The sequence below is a fragment of the Oncorhynchus kisutch genome, linkage group LG4, assembly GCF_002021735.2.
Source record: "Oncorhynchus kisutch isolate 150728-3 linkage group LG4, Okis_V2, whole genome shotgun sequence".
Taxonomy (NCBI): domain Eukaryota; kingdom Metazoa; phylum Chordata; class Actinopteri; order Salmoniformes; family Salmonidae; genus Oncorhynchus; species Oncorhynchus kisutch.
The window spans coordinates 36,231,798-36,258,950 of record NC_034177.2 but is presented as its reverse complement, the minus strand read 5'-3'; the positions used below and the strand labels follow the sequence as shown (position 1 = coordinate 36,258,950).

The window sequence follows — 27,153 nt, the reverse complement described above, 5'->3', positions numbered from 1 at the left end:
TGGAAACCCATTTTATTAAGATCCCAACAAACAGTTCTTGTGCTGACGTTGTTTCAAGAGACAGTTTGGAACTCAGTGAGTGTTGCATCTTAGGACAGACTATATTTTTTTCTTGCTACCCACTTCAGCACTCGGCGGTCCCGTTCTGTGAGCTTGTGTGGCCTACAACTTTGCAGCTGTGCCATTGTTGCTCCTAGATGTTTCCACTTCACAATAAGAGCACATACAGTTGACCGTGGCAGTTCTAGCAGGCAGAAATTTGATGATCTGACTTGTTGGGATGGTGGCATGCTATGATGGTGCCACGTTTAAAGTCACTGAGCTCTACTACTGCCACTGTTTGTATATGGAGATTGCATGGCTGTGTGCTCGATTTTTATACACCTGTCAGCAACAGGTGTGGCTGAAATAGCCAAATCCACTCATTTGAAGGAGGGTCCACATGCTTTTATGCTACACAATATATCTTTGTTTGACTCCAGGTGCGTGATGAACTTTACTGTTTAGGTTAGAGGTCACATCGAGGTACCTTTCAATTTTGGGGGATTTTAAGAGCTCTGTGTTCTCCCAATCTACACGATATGCTGTTTCAGGTGTTCTCAGAAGATCACCCTTGAAAGAACAGGAGAACGCTGAATGCAAGTGGGTATTTTGAACACAGACTATGTGAAGGTGGACACATGGAGTGTGAACTGTCTGACCGTTAAGGGGCAGGGCATTCTACCACACGTTTATATCTTATTTCTTGCTTTATACGTGTGGGTCAGTTGTAATTCAAGCCACCTTTTTATAGCTTATTTCTTGGTATAAATGCAGGGACTTAAGGAAAGTGTTGGCAGGACTTATGGGAAGTGTACAGTGTATTTATAATTGTGCTTAGTCCTGCAATGGCCACACCTCATTAAGCTAGCCTCTTTGCATAGCTTGTTCACTGTGGAACACATAAGAGCAAGAGTCTAGGCAAGATAGCTGCAGGGTAGGCGGTCCCAGAACCGGAAGGCTAAAACCGCAAGGGTTCTGGTGGACAGAGTCCCACAGACAACTAAGATAAACCGCCAGCGCCGCAATACTGGTCGACCAAACTGAGTATTGCCCATGTTGGTACACTGTCACGAGTGATTTAAAAACAAGAACAAAACCCGAACGAGATGACACAAGCCAAACTAAGTGGGGGGACAGCAGAGCACCCAAATGGAGAGGCTAGCTAGCTGTTCCAAGGTATTGAATAGCAGCGGGTATACTTCTGCGCTTATACACTCTCTAATATAGAGCTCTTACCAAGCAAATCCTCTCTGGAATGAGCCAAGAAATGAAAGATTTGGAAGTAGTGCGGCGGCAGTAGCACTACCCGGTACATGGGACTAATCTTACTTGGATTGTATCCTTCCGCGCAGAAGGATACCATATTGGAGTGATTCAATATAGTGCCACATAATGGGTTTGTATGAAGCTTAGGTCCTGCTGTGTGTGTCAGGCAGGCAGTGCGGGTAGCCTGCATTCTTATATGCTCTCCTGTAGAGTGAAATGAAAGAAAGGGACAGGAGCAAAAGATGACGAGTGAAGCGATTAAAAAAAGGTCAAGTTCTGACAGTTGACAGAAGGAGGGAAGAGAGAAAGGGAGTTCATTCTGCGTGGCCGGTGGCCGGGGTGGGCGAAGTTTGTAAATTTTATACAATTCCATTGGTCCTTAAGTAAAATCTCCACCCACCCATGGCACTGGTCCATGGAAAACGAACTTGCCCAGAGAGAGTGTGTGTATTTGCTTGTGCTGTTGCTGGGTATGCATTCTCAGTAGTTGTGTGACTGTGTAATGTATGTATGTATGTATGTATGTGGGGCAAAGTCTGCAAAAAAAGAGTGTATGTGTGTGCAGACTAAGACAGTAAACCTTGGCAGGTACAGTCTCCGGGTTGGGGAGTAACGTATTGCAAAAAACCTAACTGTAATCCGTTACGTTACCAGCAAAAATATTGTAATCAGATTACAGATGATTACTTCTATGATTAGAAGAAAATATTTATCTTTAACATTTTTCTGTTTTCTCAATTACATTCAAATCAGCATTGAAAAAAGGCACAAGTTAAAGTTTTCCACATGAGTCTGACAACAAGTCAGAGACCACTATTACACACCAAATCTGTGATGGATTGCGGGAAAAGAGCAGGAATACGCTTTTATAGGCCATAGTCCAAGCTATGTCTTCCAATGTGTGACTGCTGTCGGCATCCAAAGATTTTCCGACTTGAATAAATGCTTGGAAGTAAGGATGACAGCAGTAGCAGGACGACAGCAGTGGCGTATTCAATACCCGTTGAATATGAATAAATTGTAGTTTACCAGGAATGCATTAAATTAACAGGTGTGCATTGTTAAGTTAATTTGTGGAATTTCTTTCTTTCTTTAATGCTTTTCAGCCAATCAGTTGTGTAGTGACAAGGTAGGGTTGGCATACAGAAGATTGTCCTATTTGGTAATAGACAAAGTCCATATTATGGCAAGAACAGCTCAAATAAGCAAAGAGAAACGACAGTCCATCATTACTTTAAGACATGAAGGTCAGTCAATGCGGAAAATGTAAAGAATTTGAGCGTTTTTTCAAGCGCAGTCGCAAAACCTATCAAGTGCTATGATGAAACTGGCTCTCATGAGGACAGCCACAGGAAAGGAAGACCCAGAGTTACCTCTGCTGCAAAGGATAAATTCATTAGAGTTACATGCCTCAGAAATTGCAGCCCAAATAAATGCTACTTAGAGTTCAAGTAACAGACACTCAGTAACAGACATCTCAAAATCAACTGTTCAGAGGAGACTGCGTGAATCAGGTCTTCATGTTTGAATTGCTGCACAGAAACCACTACTAAAGGTCACCAAATAGAAGAAGAGACTTGCTTGGGCCAAGAAACACGAGCAATGGACATTAGACCGGTGGAAATTTGTCCTTTGGTCTGGAGTCCAAATTGGAGATTTTTGGTTCCAACCGCCTTGTCTTTTGTGAGGTGAACGGATGATCACCTCACAAAAGTATTTCCCACCATAAAGCATGGAGGAGGTGTTGTGGTGTAGGGGTGCTTTGCTGATGACACTGTCAGTGATTTATTTACAATTCAAGGCACACTTAAGCAGCATGGCTACCACAGCATTCTGCAGCGATACGCCACCCATCTGGTTTGGGCTTAGTGGGAATATAATATTATTTTTCAACTGGATAATGACCCAACACACCTCCAGGCTGTTTAAGGGCTATTTGACCAAGAAGGTCGAGTGATGTAGTGCTGCCTCAGAAGACCTGTCCTCCACAATCCCCCGACCTCAAGCAAAGTGAGATGGTTTGGGAGGAGTCAAAAAGTGCTCAACATATGTGGGAATACCTTCAAGACTGTTGGAAAAGCATTCCAGGTGAAGCTGGTTGAGGGAATGCTAAGAGTGTGCAAAGCTGTCAAGGCTATTTTGAAGAATCTCAAATATAAAATATATTTAGATTTAACACTTTTTTTTGTTACTACATGATTCCATAAGTGTTATTTCATAGTTTTGATTTCTTTGCTATTATTCTACATTGTAAAAATAAAGAAAACCCTTGAATGAGTAGGTGTTCTAAAACTTTTGACCGGTGTAGTGTATATTTATATAAAAAAAAAGTTTTACTCCACCTGCCAACCACAGGAGACCGCTCTGCTAATCATCAAATGGGAGGAGGAGAAGAGGTAGGGGGCCTGGGGGGCTGGGGGGGGGCCCTCCTTGGTTGGGTAAATGATTCAGGGCCGGCCGTAAGCGAGCTTTGGATGGACCCCCCCCCCCCACACACACCTCTCGGGCAAAACACTTTCGTCACCACCCTCTTGATGGCAGAGAAGTTCACTTGCTGCAATTCTACACATTATTCCATGGGGTGTAGAGAAAATGTTGTAGTTTTAAAATGAATTACCTGCAATTCTACACATTTTGCCATAATTTATGCCATGTTAATTATATCTGAGCGAGAGTGACTAGCAAAATCAACGAGGGCTCCCTGGAGGTCAGAGCACCTGGGTATGTGCCGGTAGGTATTTGGCCATTATTAATAGTTTAGATATCTGGCTAGACTAATTTACCAATCAGGAAATTGTCAGCTGACATGGCTAATTTGAGTGACATAACAAGATAAAAACTGCTGATACACAACATTTCAAATTTGCACCTTGTGTATCCTACTATTCTAATTCTCAACAGTAAATTGAGACCCCAACTGAGTATATAAAAGAAAATATATGTGTAAATGCTCAGGTAAAACTATTTGGCTAGTCTATATTTCCATATTCAATATTCTTGAAGATCAAGGGGTATTAAATTAATTGGATTGACGGGAAATCTGACGGACTTTGATCTTTTTGGAACGATATAGCCTAATCGTATTATTATCTGTAGTAGAAAGCAATGGGTTATAAGAGGCCTACATAACCAACCCATAAATGAAAACGCAACATTGATTTATGGCCAGCTATGTAAACTCTAACATTGGTTTATCCTGCAATATATCTTTGTCATCTTCTAATTGCCTCTTAAGGGGAAAGTAACCCAAAGTAATCAGATTACTTTACTGAGTTTGGTTAATCCCAAAATTACTTTGCTGATTACAATTTTGGACAGGTAACGTAACGGATTACATTTAGAAAGTAACCTACCAAGTACAGTACCTGTGGAAGAATTGGGTTGTGTTTTCCCTCTGACAGTAGTCGCTACAACTTGTTGCTGTTGCTTAGGTGATGTACAGTAGGAGGATGTGTTTGTTAAAGGTGTAGATTACTGTGGTTTTCTTAGAGAGAGATTGTCTGTCCCTCCCAAACACATGTGATATATCTAGAAGAGCTGACTAACATTCTGACTACATAACCTTTCTGCAGAGCTTGGTGTGAGTATGTTCCCTGGTCACCACTATTTATATACTCTGTCCTGTACTACTGATCTCTCCTACAGGGTGTCCTGCTCATAGCCCTCTATTCACCCTACTCATACCCACCACAATGACAGACCAAGGGAAACCCTGGAGAGGAAGTGGAGGACCTGAGGAGGATGAGTTACCACAGATGGACGGGTCATGTGACGCTTGTGAGCCTGACGAGGCCCAGCAGGCAACCCAGGTGTGTTACACCTGCAACTTCGCCTTCTGCTCTACCCACGCTGAGAAACATGTCCACAGCACACGACACCTACTGATGCCCTATGACCAGGAAGTGGCGCAGCCCCAGGCCCCGTCCCAACAGCCGGCCAAGGACAGAGACCCAGGGGAGGGGGAGGAAAGGGTTCGAGAGATTGGGCGTAGGGCAGAGCAAGAGGTGGTGGAAAATGGGGCATGCGGTGGGACTGGGGTAGAAGAGAACGAGGCGTGTGGAGGAGAGAGAGTCCAAGGGGAGGGGAAAGTTGATGATGAAGATGATGGTGATGAAGAGGCGGTGGCAGCCCCAGAGGGGGGCAGTAAGAGGGAGACGGTGACAGTGGAGAGGCTGCGCTGTAATGAGCATGGCCAGGAGGGTACTCTTTACTGCAAGACTGATGAGAAGGTCATCTGTGTGGTGTGTGCCGTGCAGGGGGAGCACCGCGAGCATGAGATCATCACCTTGCGCGAGGCCTACATCTGGCAAAAGGTGAGTCGCACTTAAATAATATCATACCTGCAGGCGGACTCGCAATGACTTCACATAAGAATGATCACTGTCAACCCATGTTTATAACATAGATATTACACTGTACCACTGTTAATAAACTTGATATAAGCGCAGTACCACATTTCTAACATGGATTTAAGCACAGTCCCACAATTTAACAAACACTACAGTACACGACCAAAGGTATGTCTCATTCCGAAATCTCATTCCGAAATCATGGTCATTAATATGGAGTTGGTCCCCCCCCCTCCCCTGGCTGCTATAACAGCCTCCACTCTTCTGGGAAGGCTTTCCACTAGATGTTGGAACATTGCTGTGGGGGGACTTGCTTCCATTCAGCCACAAGGTAATCCGCTATTCTGAAGGGGTGTCCTTTTATACTTTTGTATATTAGAGTGTATACAAACATGCAGACCCTTAACAACGGCCAACAAGAGTTCTAAACTTGCATTTCATTGTAAAGGGGGAGAGAGATCCTTGCCACCTGTGTCCTTGATTAAATGACCTGCAAAGGTTCTTCATAGGTAGAAATCGTATAGCAGTAGCAGTCATTGCCATTTAAGATGAGGGAGGCATTTTGTTTTTTTTCTTCAGCATGGCCTTATTTCTATTACAGCATATTGGATGACTGTCATTCATGTTCCATTCACCCAGTTCAATGTATCAGCGATAGGTTTAGACTACTACACGATACTCAATGTTTCCTGATACCCATCACGAGGTTGCTACAACCTAGCCTATGAATGAAAGTTTACAATGTAGGTGCACACAGGTCGAGAGACAAATTTGAGGTGGCAGACAGTGACACATGGACAGACAGTGAAATTCCATACAGCCTTACACACTCCTGCTTGCATCTAGCTGATATAGGGCGTAATCATTAGTCCAACATTTGCAAACAAGAGTTTCTATTGGAGAAATTCAGGTATGTTTATCCCCATTTTGGTCCGTTTGCTATAATTTTTCAACAGAATTGGTGAAATGAATACACCCCTGATCACATTCACTTTCATATCAGCCACGTTCTATTTCTTCTTGCGTCTATTGGCTCTCCTCCTCTCAACTCTTCCTTTCGCTTGTGGATTTCAATGCACATCAGCTGTATGTGACCAGGTGAAAAAACCTTTCCAAGCCAAACCACTACACACAGCCTACATCGTAGTCACCATATTAGCTAAAGTAACGTCATAGTTCTATTGGCTATGCAGACTAACACGTTCGTAAACCCGCTACAATCATGCAGTAACGTTACAGTGTAAAGTCAGTAAGCACTTACACCTGCGGCAATAAATTAGTCAAACCAAAGTTTACCTAGACTTGGAAGAGTTCCAGTGTTTTGTTGGATAGTCATAGCCCGCTAGCTAACATAGCATCCTTCTGTTTGAGCAGGATGTTTGAGTAGGCTAAACCTGCTAGCTGCATTTGATAGCTAAGTAAGGGAAACAAAGTGAGAAAAAAAGACAATCTCTCTCTATTTCTTTCTTGCTTCTCTTTCATTTTGGAAGAAATTTACAACTACTGTCATTCTTTCTCTTTGAGTAAACCACTCACCACATTTTATGCACTGCTGTAGCTTATGCTTTCAGTACTAGATTAATTATCTGACCCTTTGATTGGGTGGACAACATGTCTGTTCATTCTGCAACAGCTCTGATAGGTTGGAGGACTCTCCTCTGGAAGTTGTCATAATTACTGTGTAAGTCTATGGAAGGGGGTGAGAACCATGAGCCTCCTAGGCTTTGTATTGAAGTCAATGTATCCTGAGGAGGACGGGGAAACTAGCTGTCTTCCGGCAAAACCATGGTGCTACCCTACAGATAGCTGTTGAGGCTACTGTAGACCTTCTTTGCAAAATAGTGTGTTTTAATCAATTATTTGATGACGTGATTATATTTAGTATAGTTGTATTTAAAAGGATAACTTTTTCAATGTTTTACCGTTTTAATTTTCATGAAATTCACTGAGGAGGATGGTCCTCCCCTTCTTCCTCTGAGGAGCCTCCACTGGCATACAGTGAAGTGACACAGCCTGTATGTAACTCATTCTAAGCCCTCTACTGCAAATTGCATCCCCTATAGGAGAAACAATACTATCAATATTGTTTATGTAGTGTCTGTAATATTATATGATTACAATAGACTAATAGCTTTCATGCACGGATACATTACCTCCAGTCAACACACTAGAGATTTATAAAAGTTGAGCAGAGTATCTCCATATGTTTAACACAATGATTTCATGTCAAAATAATAATAGTATGCCACCATGTAAAGGCTACAATGACCTCATGACAAATCCTCCCAATTATTAAGCCCTATTAATAATTTGTATGGAAACAACATTTTTTTTTATATATACAGTGCCTTGCGAAAGTATTCGGCCCCCTTGAACTTTGCGATCTTTTGCCACATTTCAGGCTTCAAACATGAAGATATAAAACGGTATTTTTTTGTGAAGAATCAACAACAAGTGGGACACAATCATGAAGTGGAACGACATTTATTGGATATTTCAAACTTTTTTAACAAATCAAAAACTGAAAAATTGGGCGTGCAAAATTATTCAGCCCCCTTAAGTTAATACTTTGTAGCGCCACCTTTTGCTGCGATTACAGCTGTGAGTCGCTTGGGGTATGTCTCTATCAGTTTTGCACATCGAGAGACTGACATTTTTTCCCATTCCTCCTTGCAAAACAGCTCGAGCTCAGTAAGGTTGGATGGAGAGCATTTGTGAACAGCAGTTTTCAGTTCTTTCTACAGATTCTCGATTGGATTCAGGTCTGGACTTTGACTTGGCCATTCTAACACCTGGATATGTTTATTTTTGAACCATTCCATTGTAGATTTTGCTTTATGTTTTGGATCATTGTCTTGTTGGAAGACAAATCTCCGTCCCAGTCTCAGATCTTTTGCAGACTCCATCAGGTTTTCTTCCAGAATGGTCCTGTATTTGGCTCCATCCATCTTCCCATCAATTTTAACCATCTTCCCTGTCCCTGCTGAAGAAAAGCAGGCCCAAACCATGATGCTGCCACCACCATGTTTGACAGTGGGGATGGTGTGTTCAGGGTGATGAGCTGTGTTGCTTTTATGCCAAACATAACGTTTTGCATTGTTGCCAAAAAGTTAAATTTTGGTTTCATCTGACCAGAGCACCTTCTTCCACATGTTTGGTGTGTCTCCCAGGCGGCTTGTGGCAAACTTTAAACGACACTTTTTATGGATATCTTTAAGAAATGGCTTTCTTCTTGCCACTCTTCCATAAAGGCCAGATTTGTGCAATATACGACTGATTGTTGTCCTATGGACAGAGTCTCCCACCTCAGCTGTAGGTCTCTGCAGTTCATCCAGAGTGATCATGGGCCTATTGGCTGCATCTCTGATCAGTCTTCTCCTTGTATGAGCTGAAAGTTTCGAGGGACGGCCAGGTCTTGGTAGATTTGCAGTGGTCTGATACTCCTTCCATTTCAATAGTATCGCTTGCACAGTGCTCCTTGGGATGTTTAAAGCTTGGGAAATCTTTTTGTATCCAAATCCGGCTTTAAACTTCTTCACAACAGTATCTCGGACCTGCCTGGTGTGTTCCTTGTTCTTCATGATGCTCTCTGCGCTTTTAACGGACCTCTGAGACTATCACAGTGCAGGTGCATTTATACGGAGACTTGATTACACACAGGTGGATTGTATTTATCATCATTAGTCATTTAGGTCAACATTGAATCATTCAGAGATCCTCACTGAACTTCTGGAGAGAGTTTGCTGCACTGAAAGTAAAGGGGCTGAATAATTTTGCACGCCCAATTTTTCAGTTTTTGATTTGTTAAAAAAGTTTGAAATATCCAATAAATGTCGTTCCACTTCATGATTGTGTCCCACTTGTTGTTGATTCTTCACAAAAAAATACAGTTTTATATCTTTATGTTTGAAGCCTGAAATGTGGCAAAAGGTCGCAAAGTTCAAGGGGGCCGAATACTTTCGCAAGGCACTGCATGATTAACATATTCCAATGTCTGTTTGGCTAGGGAGCGATTCCTTCCCAGATGGCTTTTTACTGCAGGCGTTTTACAGCCCGTCCCATCCCATGACTAACTGACTAACTGACTGCTCTCTGTGGGCAGAGGAGATATCATGGATAATGTGCAGGAGAGGGAATGACACATCATCATCACTACGCAGGGAGGAGAGAGATGACATTATCATGGCCCCATTTACACCCCGTATCATTATAGTACCAATTAGTGATGAACCAAGTGGGGTAATCATCATCATAATTTTGCCTCTGAGGAATAGATTAAGCCCAGGAGTGATGGAATTTTACAAAATTCAAAAACAAACCAACTTCAAATTGTGTGACTGTCTGTCTCTGTGTTGTCTTTGTTCTCCTCCAGAGCAGGGAGGGTTATGACCTGCTGGGCTGCACACAGAACATGGCTGACCATATCAAGACCAAGTGGACCAACCCTGAGGTCAGTACAACCACACTATTACAACTAACATTCCAATATGGCCGACAGTGTTTCTACCTCGGGAACACTGCTTTGAACGAGAAAGTCTGATTTATTCTCCTAATTCTCTAAGAACAAAACCCAGCTGTGGCAGTATGACACACATCAGTCTAGTGTGAGCTAAAGATGGAATACACAGAGATTACATCCTAAATGAGACGGAGGAAGTATACATGGGAGCCAATTTTTCCTATTTACTCACTGTGTTCCGTTCACTGAGAAGGCTTCCACTTGGCTTTCTGGAGCGTCATACCTTTCTAAAAATCGAGATATTTATGACATCACCACCTAAATCTGTCTTCATAAACTCTCAGACAGACATCTATGGCTTTGTTGAGCAGTACTGGAGTAACAGGGATACCACCTGGTTTACTTCTGAGACATAGCAGAGGGCTCAGAAGTGGCACAGCAGTCTAAGGCACAGCATCTCAGTGCTAGAGGCGTAACTACAGACACTGTTTCGATTCCAGGCTGTATCTCAACTGGTCGTGATTGGGAATCCCATAGGTCGGCGCACAATTGGACCGGCGTCAAGGTTTGGCCGGGGTAGGCCGTCATTGTAAATAAGAATTTGTTCTTAAGTGACTTGCCTAGTTAAATAAAATAGAAAATAGCACAGAGTCCTTTAGCACAGAGTCCTTTATACTGTGTTAGTGACTGTAGGTTTTCCTCTAAGGAGTTTATTGTTCAGTGTATGGGATTGATTATTTGGCAGCGGTCAGAGTGATATTAATAATTTCCCTCTGTGCTGTTGGTTCCTACAGTAGGCTATAGGATTGGCAGGTAGCTACGTTGCTCTCCCTCTTGACAGGTTGGCCCATTTTAACACACAGCAACTCAAATAGACTTTCGTTATCCCCGGTCAACCTTGGAAATAATGTCTTTAATGTCAGCCTAAATAACACAGTCACTGGGAGTAAAACTGTGTGTTCGTGCGTGCGCACGTGGGAGGTCATTGCTAATCAGCCAGGTCTAATTTATTTACCATAGACAGTGTTGAACCTGGCCCTCCAGCGAACCCTGCAGCCTTAACACTCTGCTGTGTCGTTACATAACTATGTCTCTCTCTGTGAGTGAAGCGGCGTGACGCCGCCCCCTCTGAGAGCTGACCCGCTGTCAAGCACCATAATGTAGCAGGTTCATTTGAACACCCTGTGAAAAGGTAATACCCTTATTGGCAAGTAGTCACTGAGTACAGTTACATGTACACAATATTATGATTATTGTGGATTAAAACAACGACATGCTTTGCAAGAATAACGATTTCCCTAATAATTATATTTACATGGACACATCTGAAATCAGGCTACCTGCTAGCACTCTTATCAATGCCAATCAAAATAAACGTCTTACCACAGTGTTATGTTTGGGAAGCCTATTTGATTCTGAGTTCAGACATATATAAAGTTTGTATGTGAAAACTACTTCTAAGACACATGCATTCCGTTGTTACGAACTCACTTCACTTGTGCTAAAGAGGGAGGCTCTCGGCTGGTGGTAGCACATGAGCTGATCAAATACACCGCTGGAACGCCGAACGAGGTCCTAATAAGTTGAGAGATTGCTCAGAAAACCAGGTGTTTTAATCGACATATGCATACTTCAATTTGGACCTCATGGCGATTTAATATAAGCAGAATGAAGGTGTTTCCGTGACTATTGCATAATCTGTCATAATCAGTTTAATATCGTACTCAATGGAATACCAGCCCTGGCATATTATCATACTAGAATACCAATGCTGCCCCTGGGCCTTCCTGGACTTTTTCTCTCCTGTCTTCCCACCAGAGAGGTGTGGCCTGTTCAGAAGAATCCACTTCCCTCCTCACTCACAGGCTGAAGCGTCAGGAACCATTAGGTCGATTTGTCAGTGTGTCCTCTCCATGCTCTCAAATGCCACAGCTTCTCATTATGCAAGACTACTACAGTTCAGACTACAGTTCAATGCTGGCAGAGGGAAGGGTGTGTGTGTGAAGGGGAAGTTTGAAGAGATTAAACTTTAGCATGGTCCCAAGGGAGTGTGTGTGTGTGCGTGCGTGTGTGTGCTTTTCAGGGAGGTGAGTGGATAAAAAGGTTTAACCCATAGCTGCTGTTTACTTATTAAATTCCCTCTACTTAATTATGTACTCTGCCTCAGGTATGGGGATTTTAATCTTCACGTCTCTTAACTCATATCTCCATGCTCTGCAGGGGGATGGAACACACACACACACACACACACACACACACACACACACACACACACACACACACACACACACACACACACACACACACACACACACACACACACACACACACACACACTCACACTCACACTCACACTCACACACACACACACTCACTCTATACCTGCAGGGAGAATGGAATATTATACAAAAAGCACAGTAATGCTGTGACTCAGCCCATACATATTAATGGGTGACCAGGGGATTAGGATAGCATGGGGGGTGTGCCTGCCTGCATATCTAACTGCCTGCCTGCATACCTAACCGCCTGCCTGCATGTCTCTCTGTCTGTGCGTCTCTCTGTGTGTGTCTACGTGTCTGTCTCAGAGAGCAGGTAACATTGTGTGAAGCGGGGAGGTTTAGATCAAGGCAGCAGGTAGTCAGCATATTTACCTCTGTTTCTTTTTTTATTTACTGTCTCTGCATAATTCCGTCAGTGGCGCACTGCCTTCTGTGGTGTTGTTGGCTCAATCACCTCAGACAGGACCCATTGATTTGTGGGATTTCACAAAGTGTAATCCATAATCTATTTTGGAGGAAGAATTGTTGACATATATTTGACATTTGTATCTAAAAGCATAATTGAGAAATAATTGAGAAAAGTTGGCATATTTGTGACATTTGGCCTTCCACAGGCCTCCTTTAAGACTCCATAGTGTTTAATCTGTAGGTGCTACTAAGCAAACATTGGTGTCATATGAAGCTTTATCGTTTGCTCTGTAATATCAGTACTTTTTTTTTTACATTACTTTACAAATATAAAAAAATATATAAACATGTTTGACTGGGCAAGATATTGTTGAACATAATATACTGTATAGGCATAGCAAGCATAGGTCTCTGCTACTTTTAGAGTTATGATCCGATTTGTAGGCATTACCAACAGAGTGAATGTGAAAATTGATTCAAAAAGGTTGCTCTCTGCTGGTATTTTGCTGGATGTGCAATGATACAAGTAAAAAGAGGGCTGGGATTGGTTACACTGCCTACTATGCGAAATTCTCTGTATAAAATGGGAAATAACTTTAAAGCAGAACTTGCTCCTCAAGAATTTCTGGTGGCCATGACAGAAGCCAAGCGTGAGTTGGTTTGGGGGTGTGGTTTGATGTGGATGTTTCTTGGATGTGTCCTTGACAAACAACCTTTTATATAATACCATAGAAGCAGTAATCTGCTGATATAACAATGTGTACCTTTCACCATTCCTAGCTGATACAGACACTGTGCCTTTTGTCTGGTGAAATTACTTTGGCAAACATGTCACACACCTTCCTGTGTGGTGTCCCGTATACAGCAGGGGTTCCCTGATCCTGGTGCAGAATACACAGGGTTTCTCCCTCCCCATATTGAATGATACCATTCAAATCAATAACAACAAAAAATACAATACAAGTAAAAGTTGTCTAGTAAAATGTTAGTGCTGAGTGACAGGTCTCTCCACTTAGTTACATCAGTATCAAGCTAGTCTGTCAGTCTGGACTTCATCACATTCTTGCATCGCATTCTTCTCTATGTGCTGGCTCCATACATGTTTCTGTGAACACATACACACATAGTACCTGCCACTGGTAATAGAACAGTGACTATGTTTTACCAAAACAGGCAAAATGTTGAAGTTTGAACAGTGCATTCGGAAGGTATTCAGACCCCTTGACCACATTTTGTTACATTTACGTAAGTATTCAGACCCTTTACTCAATACTTTGGTGAAGCACCTTTGGCAATGATTACAGTCTAGTCTTCTTGGGTATGACAGTACAAGCTTGGCACACCCGCATTTGGGGAGTTTCTCCTATTCTTCTCTGCAGATCCTCTCAATCTCTGTCAGGGTGGATGGGGAACTTCACTGCACGGCTATTTCCAGGTTTCTCCAGAGATGTTCGATCGGGTTCAAGTACGGACTCAGGTAGGGCCACTCAAGGATATTCAGAGACTTGTCCTGAAGCCACTCCTGTGTTGTCTTGGCTGTGGGTTTAGGGTTGTTGTCCTTTTGGTTGTCCCCACCCAGAGGTCCTGAGCGCTCTGGAGCAGGTTCATCTTTCCCTCAATCCTGACTAGTTTTCCTGTTTCTGCTGCTGAAAAACATCCCCACAGGTGTCCAGGTTACCTCCAGACTTGATGCTTGGCATTCCAGCCAAAGAGTTCAGTCTTGGTTTCATCAGACCAGAGAATCTTTCTTCTCATGGTCTGAGAGTCCTTTAGGTGCCAAGCGGGCTGTCATGTGCTTTTTACTGTCTTCCGTCTGGCCACACTACCATAAAGGCCTGATTGGTGGAGGTTCTCCTATCTCCACAGAGGAACTATGGAGCTCTGTCAGAGTGACCTTCGGGTTCTGGTCACCTCCACGACCAAGGCCCTTCTCTCTGATTGCTCAATTTGGCCGGGCAGCCAGAACTAGGAAGAGTCTTGATGGTTCCAAACTTCTTCCATTTAAGAATGATGGATACCACTGTGTTCTTGGGAACCTTCAATGCTGCAGAAATGTTTTGGTCCCCTTTCCAGATCTGTGCCTCAACACAATCCTGTCCCGGAGCTCTATTAACAAGTCCTTCAACCTTATGGCTTGGTTTTTGCTTTGACATGCTCTGTTAACTGTGAGACCTTTTTATATAGACAGGTGTGTGCCTTTCCAAACCACAGGTGGAAACATCTCAGGGATGATCAATGGAAACATGATGAACCTGAGCTCAATTTTTTTTTTTTAAAGCTGCGTTTGACACGATTACCTAGACATACTGACCAGCTCCAATAGACAGACGAGTGCTATATGGCACACCAATCCAAACTCATCTCTCGGCATGTCCAGCCCACTCATTATCTCAGCCAATCATAGCTATTGGGAAGGTTGCCTCCTTTTTCTGTGGCTAAACCAACTATGCTTGTAATTGAACTCTTATTCATATTTACAGATGGCATACAAGTTTGATATTAAGGCACATGAAAGGTCACATGGTCGAGAAGGCATTTCTGCTGAAAAAATGTTTTGCTTTCACACAGCTCTCCTGTGAAGTCATGACTTGCCTAGTTTCCTGAATCGGGTCACAAATGTAAATAATGGTGGTCATTTGATTAATTGTTCAGCAATGGGGGGTAGAAGCTGTTAAGGAGCCTTTTGGTTCTAGACTTGGCGCTCCGGCACCGTTTGCCGTGCTGTAGCAGAGAAAACAGTCTATGACTTGGGTGACTGGAGTCTCTGACAATTGTATGGTCTTTCCTCTGACACCTCCTATTATATAGGTCCTGGAAGGCAGAAAACTGATGTACTGGGCCATACGCACTACCATCTGTAGCTTCTTACGGTCAGATGCCGAGCAGTTGCCATACCAGGTGGTGATGCAACAGGTCTGGATGCTCTCGATGGTGCAGCTGTAGAACTTCTTGAAGATCTGGGGACCCATGCCAAATCTTTTCAGGGGAAAGAGTTTTGTCGTGCCCTTTTCACGACTGTCTTGGTGTGTTGGGGCCATGATAGTTTGTTGGCGATGTGGACACCAAGGAACTTGAAACTCTCGACCAGCTCCACTACAGCCCGTCAATGTTAATGGTGGCCTGTTCGGCCCGCCTTTTCATGTAGTCCTCAATTATACCAGAGAGTGCATTATACAGTGCCTTGCGAAAGTATTCGGCCCCCTTGAACTTTGCGACCTTTTGCCACATTTCAGGCTTCAAACATAAAGATATAAAACTGTATTTTTTTGTGAAGAATCAACAACAAGTGGGACACAATCATGAAGTGGAACGACATTTATTGGATATTTCAAACTTTTTTAACAAATCAAAAACTGAAAAATTGGGCGTGCAAAATTATTCAGCCCCTTTACTTTCAGTGCAGCAAACTCTCTCCAGAAGTTCAGTGAGGATCTCTGAATGATCCAGAGAGCGTCATGAAGAACAAGGAACACACCAGGCAGGTCCGAGATACTGTTGTGAAGAAGTTTAAAGCCGGATTTGGATACAAAAATATTTCCCAAGCTTTAAACATCCCAAGGAGCACTGTGCAAGCGATAATATTGAAATGGAAGGAGTATCAGACCACTGCAAATCTACCAAGACCTGGCCGTCCCTCTAAACTTTCAGCTCATACAAGGAGAAGACTGATCAGAGATGCAGCCAAGAGGCCCATGATCACTCTGGATGAACTGCAGAGATCTACAGCTGAGGTGGGAGACTCTGTCCATAGGACAACAATCAGTCGTATATTGCACAAATCTGGCCTTTATGGAAGAGTGGCAAGAAGAAAGCCATTTCTTAAAGATATCCATAAAAAGTGTCGTTTAAAGTTTGCCACAAGCCACCTGGGAGACACACCAAACATGTGGAAGAAGGTGCTCTGGTCAGATGAAACCAAAATTGAACTTTTTGGCAACAATGCAAAACGTTATGTTTGGCGTAAAAGCAACACAGCTCATCACCCTGAACACACCATCCCCACTGTCAAACATGGTGGTGGCAGCATCATGGTTTGGGCCTGCTTTTCTTCAGCAGGGACAGGGAAGATGGTTAAAATTGATGGGAAGATGGATGGAGCCAAATACAGGACCATTCTGGAAGAAAACCTGATGGAGTCTGCAAAAGACCTGAGACTGGGACGGAGATTTGTCTTCCAACAAGACAATGATCCAAAACATAAAGCAAAATCTACAATGGAATGGTTCAAAAATAAACATATCCAGGTGTTAGAATGGCCAAGTCAAAGTCCAGACCTGAATCCAATCGAGAATCTGTGGAAAGAACTGAAAACTGCTGTTCACAAATGCTCTCCATCCAACCTCACTGAGCTCGAGCTGTTTTGCAAGGAGGAATGGGAAAAAAAATCAGTCTCTCGATGTGCAAAACTGATAGAGACATACCCCAAGCGACTTACAGCTGTAATCGCAGCAAAAGGTGGCGCTACAAAGTATTAACTTAAGGGGGCTGAATAATTTTGCACGCCCAATTTTTCAGTTTTTGATTTGTTAAAAAAGTTTGAAATATCCAATAAATGTCGTTCCACTTCATGATTGTGTCCCACTTGTTGTTGATTCTTCACAAAAAAATACAGTTTTATATCTTTATGTTTGAAGCCTGAAATGTGGCAAAAGGTCGCAAAGTTCAAGGGGGCCGAATACTTTCGCAAGGCACTGTATTCTAGTATCTCTGGTCATAATTAACCACCACGGGTCGTTGCACACCAAGCTAGCATTACTGGTGCAGACAGGGGCCAACGAACTCCAAGCACCTATTCTGCATACTAGGGTCCTTCGGCAGAGTATGCACACCATAGAGGCATGGTCAAGACGTATTAGGGTTTTCAGTCTCTAATGGCAGTAATCCTTTGAGCGTGTTGGGGGAGATGAAACAACGGAGCCCTAATCATAACGGAAGGGCAGAGGGATAATTTGCATATGGAGCTTGGCATAACGGGGCATTTCTTGTCATAATTGTTCACCCAAATGCAACCTTCATTTACTTGTTGTGACGCACGGAAGTTCCAAACTACGTTTCGACACGAGAATAAATGTTACTGACCCATATCGATGCCACATAGGCCATTTTCAAAGGGATTACTGGCTTTTTAGGGGAATTTGCTCTTTAAAACTAGCTGAGATCCCACTTTGGAACTTTGATTTGCACATGGAGTGTAATTTATTAAAAAATGTGCTTATTTTTTCCATAGTCATTAATTAATGTAACAATTATTATATTTGAATAAAATACTCATTGCATAGCAGGCGCTAAATCTTCATATGACACCAATTTATGCTTTGTAGCATCTATAGGTTAAACATTATAGACCCTCTTAAAGAAGGCCTGGGTATGGCATTCATGCCATCCAGGACCTCTATACCAGGCGGTGTCAGAGAAAGGCCCTAAAAGTTGTCAGAGACTCCAGCCACCCTAGTTATAAACTGTTCTCCCTGCTACCACATGGCAAGCGGTACCGGAGCGCCAAGTCTAGGTCCAAGAGGCTTCTACTCCCAAGTCATAAGACTCCTGAACATCTACTCAAATGGCCAGACTATTCGCATTGCCCTCCCCCTCCCCCTCCCCTCTCCACACCACTGCCACTCTCTGTTGTCATCTATGCATAGTCACTAATTAAATCTACCTACATGTACATACTACCTCAACTAACTGGTGACCCCGCACATTGACTCTGTACCGCCACCCCCCTGTATATATTGTTACTGTTACTGTTTTTTTACTGCTGCTCTTTAATTACTTATTACTTTTATCTCTTATTCTTATCCGTATTATTTTAACTGCATTGTCGGTTAGGGGCTCGTAAGTAAGCATTTCACTGTAAGGTCTACCTACACCTGTTGTATTCGTCGCATCTGACTAATAAAATTTGATTCGAAGGCCTGGGTGTGGCCAACATGTCATAAAACGCCAACTTTGATCAATTATTTCTCAATTTTGTTTTTAGATAAAAATGTCAACATTCTTTCCTTCAAAGGACTATTCGATGGATTACATTTTGTGAAAACCCACCAAATCATAAATTTTTTTTGGGGGGGTTTTGTGAGGAATCACTCCATTTCAGGAGCGCCTAGTAATACATACAGTATATATACCATCTGTCTCCATCTCTTTACCCTTCTTCAGAACATCTACAAGAGCAGTAGACACATTAAAGCTGTCACGGGGAGGCCAGGAACAGAAAGAAATGCATTAAAAAATAATGGTGATGGGCTATTTCTCTCTCTCTATTTCCCTCTCTATCTGCCTCTACCTCCAGTTATCCTTCTTTCTCTCTTTTCACAGCATTTTAATTTAATTACCGTATGTATCATTAAACAGGAGCTCACTGTAGCTGACGTTCTTTCACAGCCGATGTCACAGGCCCTCTCCTTCTCTCCCTCTCTCTGACCCTCTCTCTCACTCTCCCTCTCTTGCTTTCCCCATTTGTACATTATTTTAGAGGGAAAAAAGGGAGAAAGTACATTAAAAAAAAATGTACTTCTCCTTTGTTGAGTTAGTGGGTAATTTGGAGAATGTGATTGCTTGCAGAGAAATGCCGATAACGGAGAGCGAGAGTTAGAGAGAGAGAAGAATGGGGCTTTGGATCTCTCTGGAAAAGTGTTTAGAGCAGGGCCTTTGTTGCCAGAGGGAGGGATAGACCGTTCAAAGCCATTTAGTCCTAATGTTCCATTAGTGCTTTTTAGGCCTTGTAAAAACAGTACGCAGAGCCTGGCACTGGGGATAAGCACCAGCCGGACCTACAGTATATAGAGAGAGATGATCTGCACAGAAAGTTTTACAAGTGTACAGACCTTAATGTTTCATCTATGATTTGCTCAGTGTTGCTTTTAACCCAACCAGGTCTAAAGATCTGACCCATTATTATCTATAGCGGATCTCAGGGACCGCATGGTCTAACCATTTGTTTACACTCTGTTCAGTCATGTTACCTCATTGGCTAGCTAGCTAATAACCTGGTAGATTTACCAGTATAGCCAAACATTTGGAGCACAGAAATAAAGTTAAAGGGATAGCTTCTTCAGGAGATCAATGATCATAGACATGGCAATGAATGATTGACAGATCTCTTGCATGTCATCATCACTATGTATTTAGGGGAAGTGTACAATTTTCAAAATAATCCATCTCAACAGGGAAATAGTGTTTTTACACCATGTAGAAACCTAATATTTCACAAATGACTTTGCATTTTCAATTCCAGGTATTTGTATAAGCAATTTAGCTTTTATAATAAACTCATGTCTTTACAGTGTCACATATTAGTTTATAGGGCACAACATGTGCTTCATAATAAACCACCCACTGGGCACACACTGGTTGAATCAACGTTGTTTCCATGTAATTTCAATGAAATTATGTTGAACCAACGCAGAATAGACCTTGAATTGATGTCTGTGCCCAGTGAGTAGAAATCATATTGACCCAATATAGGCTGTTTCTCGGTCAATTTAGAAAATCTTATTTTCTGGTGCTCCTACATTTTAATGTGGTGCTTTTCACTTTTAAAGTTAGCACCTGGGTGCATTGCTGCTAGTGTTAGCACAATTACATGCTAGCAGTTCCCATAGGCTTCCAGTCATTGAGCCAACAACAATCCCTTTAAAAAATATATACATATGTGACCAACCTCCTCGATTCGGTCTTATGTAGCAAAATGTGAAATATTATTTTTTACAATGGATAAAAGTAATGACTCCGAGCTAGTAAATGGTATATCATACACTGCAGTTGAGGAACAATGGGAAGTAATTCTGCTTTGAAAGTTGATAAACTTGTAAACCCACTTTTGAGAAAATGGCCCTTGAATAATTTGCTACACCTACTGGAGAGTTCTTCTTTGTCTACACCCTTTCAGCATCTTTCATACCCTCTTAAGTCTTAGCCCCACCCATCTCATTAAGGATTCACATGTGAGGCCATGTGGTAAAAACACAATATATGCAATAAAATCTATGTTTATTTGTCACATGCAAAGGATACGGAAGGTAGAAATGGTTCACTGAAATGGTGACTTGCATAGTAGCAATATCAAAAACAGTGTCCAGATAAAAATATTTTAGAAATAATAGATGGCCGTAATCACCCCCAGATACACCTGGCTAATTTGATGAGTCATGTAATAATCTGTCCGAAGTGGAGTCTTTTTGTTTAGACATGTAGCTAGCTAGCTAAACAATGAACCGGCATATTCCGAACTCGTACTACTACCAATACAAGCATTGTCATAGCTGTAGTACGAATCCGCAGGATGCTAAAGCTAACAATCTAGGTTCAGTGTTAGCTAGCTAACATTAGACTAACTAGCAATGCGCATGGATTTCTGATTCAAATACTTTTACTTCATAGATCAACGACTTTCTGATAAAATTAGAAGCATATATCTGAATATGTGGTGAGACTCTTACCTGTATACATGGATGAACGCTTCACGGCAGACTGGAACCTCAGTTTTGTTTGTAGCTACATCTTGTTTTGTCAAGTCACTCCAGTTCCCACTGACCGTGGCGTATGCAGAAAGTAGCCTATCACTTTTTCCAACTGATCTGTCGATAGCGCCTGCTAAATTCAGGGCATCAATGTTGTTGAGGAAAAGTAGCAACATTTTTGTAATTCTCGATGGTTAACGTTATATACTTTTCAAAAACGTCGTGTTAGTCCTTTCTATCAGCACATACTGAACAGCTCACTTTACAGACAGAAGCATGCTACATGGCAGACCAATCCAAGCTCATCTCCCGGCATGTCCAGCCCATCCATTATCTCAGCCAATCATGGCTAGTGGTAAGGATCCTGTCTTTGTCCGTGGTTAAACAAACTAGGCTCGTAATTTAACCATTTCATTTGTATTTATGGATGGAATACAAGTTTATTATTACAGCACATGAAAGTTCACATGTTCCAGAAGACATTTCTGCCAAGAAACTCATTTTGATAGATTTTTTATGTTTACATTCAAATGGCTCTCCTGTGAGGTAATGATGTGCGACATATGCCTAGTTTTCTGAATCGGGTCACATATTTGTTGCAGCAGGGGAGGAATGAATATAGGGGAAACGCTGATGCTAAATATTTCAACGTAACCAAGACTAAGGAGATGATTGTGGACTACAGGAAAAGGAGGACCAAGCACGCCCCCATTCTCATCGACGGGGCTGTAGTGGAGCAGGTTGAGAGCTTCAAGTTCCTTGGTGTCTACATCAACAACAAACTAGAATGGTTCGAGGGCACGACAAAGCCTATTTCCCCCTCAGGAAACTAAAAAGATTTGGCATGGGTCCTGAGATCCTCAAAAGGTTCTACAGCTGCAACATCGAGAGCATCCTGCCTGGTACGGCAATTGCACGGCCTCTGACTGCAAGGCACTACAGAGGGTAATGCATACGGCCCAGTACATCACTGGGGCTAAGCTGCCTGCCATCCAGGACCTCCACACCAGGCGGCATCAGAGGAAGGCCCTAAAAATTGTCAAAGACCCCAGCCACCCAAGTCATAGACTGTTCTCTCTACTACCGCATGACAAGCAGTACCGGAGTGCCAAGTCTCGGACAAAAAGGCTTCTCAACTGTTTTTACCCCCAAGCCAAAAAGACTCCTGAACAGGTAATCAAATGGCTACCCGGACTATTTGCATTGTGTGTGCCCCCCAACCCCTCTTTATACGCTGCTGCTACTCTCTGTTTATCATATATGCATAGTCACTTTAACTATACATTCATGTATATACTACCTCAATTGGGCCGACCAACCAGTGCTCCCGCACATTGGCTAACCGGGCTATCTGCATTGTGTCCCACCACCCGCCAACCCTTCTTTTACTCTACTCCTACTCTCTGTTCATCATATATGCATAGTCACTTTAACCATATCTACATGTTCATACTACCTCAATCAGCCAGACTAACCAGTGTCTGTATGTAGCCTCGCTACTGTATATAGCCTGTCTTTTTACTGTTGTTTTATTTCTTTACCTACCTATTGTTCACCTAATACCTTTTTTACACTATTGGTTGGAGCCTGTAAGGAAGCATTTCACTGTAAGGTTTACCTACACCTGTTGTATTCGGTACACGTGACACGTAAACTTTGATTTGATTTCTAATGTATGCATGACTACGAGTTCAAGTGATGGTCAAATACAATTGTAAACACGTACAGGCTTTAGCTGTCAGCTATAAGAATGTGATGTTTTGCTGGTCCAAAGAGTGTTGGCTCAATGTTAGCATTCTCTATCAGTACTAATTGGTAGCACCTTCTGAATCTTTAATCCCAAAGGAGCCACTGTCTGATGTTAATTTCATTGTGTCTAGACTTCTGAAGTCATGTGCACAGCACTATTTCTCTCTCTCATGGCCAATGTCTAAGAAGTTTACTATATTTAGTCAAATCCACAACTCTCCTCTGTAACATTTTGATTCCTAGTAGTCTTTCTCTGTCATTGTGTAGCCTCGGAGGGACAGTGGCCCAATGCCCATGGCCTTGCCAGTGTGTCCTCTCTCTCCTTTCCTCTCTCTCTCTCTCTGCCTCTCTCTCTCTTTGTTTCTCTCGCTCTTTCTCATCATCAAGTCCTGTACCCGCTCTCTCTGGTGTCTCTAGTTGAAGGCCTCGGTCTGCTCCAGTGTAAATGAAGATTAGCATGGATGGCTGACTCCCCTCTCACTATCAGGGCAGATGCTTAGCTCCATCCAGGGAGAGAGGTCCAAGGGCAGAGGGCCATGCTCCACAAACAGGGGGGCATTGCTAGGAGCATGTCCCCCATCTGGTGCAGGGGTCGTGGGGACCCAGCAGGAAAGGGCAGGGGGCTCAATCGAGGGCCTGGAGGATGGGAGAGGTGGTGAGAGAATGTGTCAACTGTGCCAGATTGATGACATGTTTTTGCATTAGGGACATGACCTAAGAACCTTGCTGCAAGCTATGCTGACTGAAATGTCCTTCCCTTTTAATTCTTCAATGGATGATCTTATTTCTCAGATTGATCTGTGTTAAAGCTAATGGGATAGCTGGGACTGAAAAAACTACTTTTAGATTCGGTACAGTGACTCCATGCCTACTAATTTGCTGTGATTCGATTTTCCTGGACTCTGAATGAGTGATGGGCATGTTTCTATCCCCCCATACAAAAAAAGTTAATTAAATGTTTTAAATCTCTCTATTGAGTTGGGGGGGGGGGGGGGGGGGGGTAATTTGGAGAATCTGATTGCTTGTGCAGAAATGGCAGCTACTGACGAGACTTTGGTCTCCAATGGCCTCATCCAATGGCCTCAGCTATGCTAACTTCTGTGAGACTGCTCCACTGGAGCAGATAGGGGGAGGGATGAGGGAAAGGAGGTAAAGATAGGAGGCAATGTGAGAGATGTTGAGGGCAGGTAAGGTGACATGAGGGCATTCAGGGGCAGAGGGGGTGCCAGGAGACCTTGATAGGGGGCTGGCTGGAACTCCTCAATGCATCACCGTCTATGTTGGCGTGTTGCGTTGGAGGCGTCCCAGCGAGGGGCCTGCTAGTGAAGGTGTCGTATTCTAATGAGTCGTAGCTAAAGAGAGCCCAGAAGCCTGGGGAGCTGGGAAATTGATTAAAATGCAATCTCAGTTTGGAGTTCAATTGCCCTGAAAGCCAAACAGATGGCATGGCGGCGGTGCAGATGGGCTCTGAGGTCTCTATCTACAGACTGGTACCGTGGAGGAGAGCCTGGGGAGGAGATGCACCACTCAGAGAGAGACAGAGAGAAAGAAAGAAATATAGAGAGACTGTTAAAAAGCAAGCGGAGGTTGAGGCCTGGCAGTTACTCACCCCATCCCTTTTTCACTCTTTCTTTTTTTCACTTTCTTTCATGGTCTTGATTTATTTTGCTATTTGTGTGTCGATCTCTCGCTATACCTCTCCCTCTCTGCTACCGTCTGGTGCTAGTCTTTTACCTCATCATCCTCTATTCTTTTATAGTCTCCTCATGTCTTTTTTACTTCTACATTTATGCACTCGCTCTCCCCGTCTCGGTCACTGTTCACAGTTTTATGTCTACAGTGCATTCGGAAAGAATTCAGACACCATGACTTTTTCCACATTTTGTTACATTGCAGCCTTATTCTAAAAAGACAGCTTCATTAAATAGTACCTGCGAAACACCAGTCTCAACGTCAACAGTGAAGAGGCGACTCCGGGAAGTTGGTCTTCTATGCAGAGTTGCAAAGAAAAAGACATCTCAGACTGGCCAATAAAAAGAAAAGATTAAGATGGGCAAAATAACACAGACACTGGACAGAGGAACTCTGCCTCTTTACTGTTGACTTTGAGAAGGGTGTTTCGCGGGTACTATTTAATTAAGCTTGAGGACTTATGAAGCATTTGTTTCTCAAACTAGACACTTGTCCTCTTGCTCAGTTGTGCACCGTGGCCTCCCACTCCTCTTTCTATTCTGGTTAGAGCCAGTTTGAGCTGTTCTGTAAAGGGACTAGTACACAGCTTTGTACCAGATCTTCAGTTTCTTGGCAATTTTTTCACATGAAACTGCCTTAATTTCTCAGAACAAGAATAGACTGACGGGTTTCAGAAAAAAAGTTATTTGTTTCTGGCCATTTTGAGCCCGTAAACCCACAAATGCTGATGCGCCAGATACTCAACAAGAGAAAAGGCCAGTTTTTTTCTTCTTTAATCAGATCAACAGTTTTCAGCTGTGCTAAAATAATTGCAAAAGGGTTTTCTAATGATCAATTAGCCTTTTAAAATGATCAACTTGGATTAGCTAACACATTGTGCCATTGGAAGACTGGAGTGATGGTTCTTGATAATGGGCCTCTGTACGCCTACGTAGATATTCCATTAAAAATAAGTTGTTTCCAGCTACACTAGTCATTTACAACATTAACAATGTCCACACTGTATTTATGTTAAATTTCATGTTGTTTTAATCGACAGAAAATGTCTATCTAATCTGTTAGTCGGAAGTTTACAAACACCTTAGCCAAATACATGTAAACTTTTTCACAATTCCTGACATTTAATCCTAGTAAAAATTCCCTGTCATAGGTCAGTTAGGATCACCACATTATTTTAAGAATGTGAAATGTCAGAATAATAGTAGAGAGAATGGTTTATTTCAGCTTTTATTTCTTTCATCACATTCCCGGTGGGTCAGAAGTTTACATGCACTCAATTAGTATTTGTTAGCATTGCCTTTAAATTGTTTAACTTGGGTCAAATGTTTCGGGTAGCCTTCCATAAGCTTCCCACAGTAAGTTGGGTAAATTTTGTCCCATTCCTCCCGGCAGAGCTGGTGTAACTGTGTCAGGTTTGTAGGCCTTCTTGCTCGCACATGTTTTTTCAGATCTGCCTACAAATTTTCTATGGGATTGAGGTCAGGGATTTGTGATGGCCACTCCAATACCTTGACTTTATTGCCCTTAAGCCATTTTGCCACAACTTTGGAAGTATGCTTGGGGTCATTGTCCATTTGGAAGACCCATTTGCGACCAGGCTTTAACTTCCTGACTGATGTCTTGAGATGTTGCTTCAATATTTCCACATAATTTCCCTTCCTCATAATACCATCTATTTTGTGAAGTACCCCAGTCCCTCCTGCAGCAAAGCACCCCCACAACATGATGCTGCCACCCCCGAGCTTCACAGTTGGGATGGTGTTCTCCGGCTTTCAAGCATCTCCCTTTTTTCCTGCAAATGTGCAGTTGCAAACCGTAGTCTGGCTTTTTTATGGCGGTTTTGGAGCAGTGGCTTCTTCCTTGCTGAGCGGCCTTTCAGGTTATATCGATAGAGTACTCATTTTACTGTGGATATCGATTATTTTGTACCTGTTTCCTCCAGCATCTTCACAAGGTCCTTTGCTGCTGTTCTGGGATTGATGAATTTTTTTTGGGGGGGGGGGCGGCAGGGTAGCCTAGTGGTTAGAGCGTTGGACTAGTAGCCCAAAAAAGTTGCAAATTCAAATCCCCCAGCTGACAAGGTACAAATCTGTCGTTCTGCCCCTGAACAGGCAGTTAACCCACTGTTCCTAGGACGTCATTGAAAATAAGAATTTGTTCTTAACTGACTTGCCTATTTAAATAAAGGTAAAATAAAAAAAAGAATGTTTTTTTTTGCACTTTTCGCAGCAAAGTATGTTCATCTCTAGGAGACAGGACGCATCTCCTTCCTGAGCGGTATGACGGCTGCGTGGTCCCATGGTGTTTATACTTACCATTGTTTGTACAGATGAATGTGGTACCATCAGGCATTTGGAAATTGCTCCCAAGGATGAATGAAACTTGTGGAGGTCTACACTTTTATCCTGAGGTCTTGACTAATTGCTTTAGATTTTTCCATAGATTTT

At 42.7% G+C, this 27,153-nt stretch overlaps 1 protein-coding gene across 4 annotated transcripts in view; it reads left to right on the top strand.

Moving 5' to 3' along the window:
* Nucleotides 1-27,153, top strand: part of LOC109888879 (tripartite motif-containing protein 44) — a 101,299-nt gene that overhangs the window by 34,557 nt on the left and 39,589 nt on the right. For 3 of the 4 annotated variants that reach the window (XM_031822915.1, XM_031822916.1, XM_020480043.2), the window contains exons 2-3: nucleotides 4,954-5,621; nucleotides 10,030-10,107. In XM_031822915.1, coding sequence (XP_031678775.1) covers nucleotides 5,001-5,621; nucleotides 10,030-10,107 — 699 coding nt within the window. In that variant the 5' untranslated portion in view covers nucleotides 4,954-5,000. Of the gene's footprint in view, nucleotides 1-4,940; nucleotides 5,622-10,029; nucleotides 10,108-27,153 lie in introns of all 4 variants that reach the window. The other variant, XM_031822914.1, reaches the window with a different exon arrangement.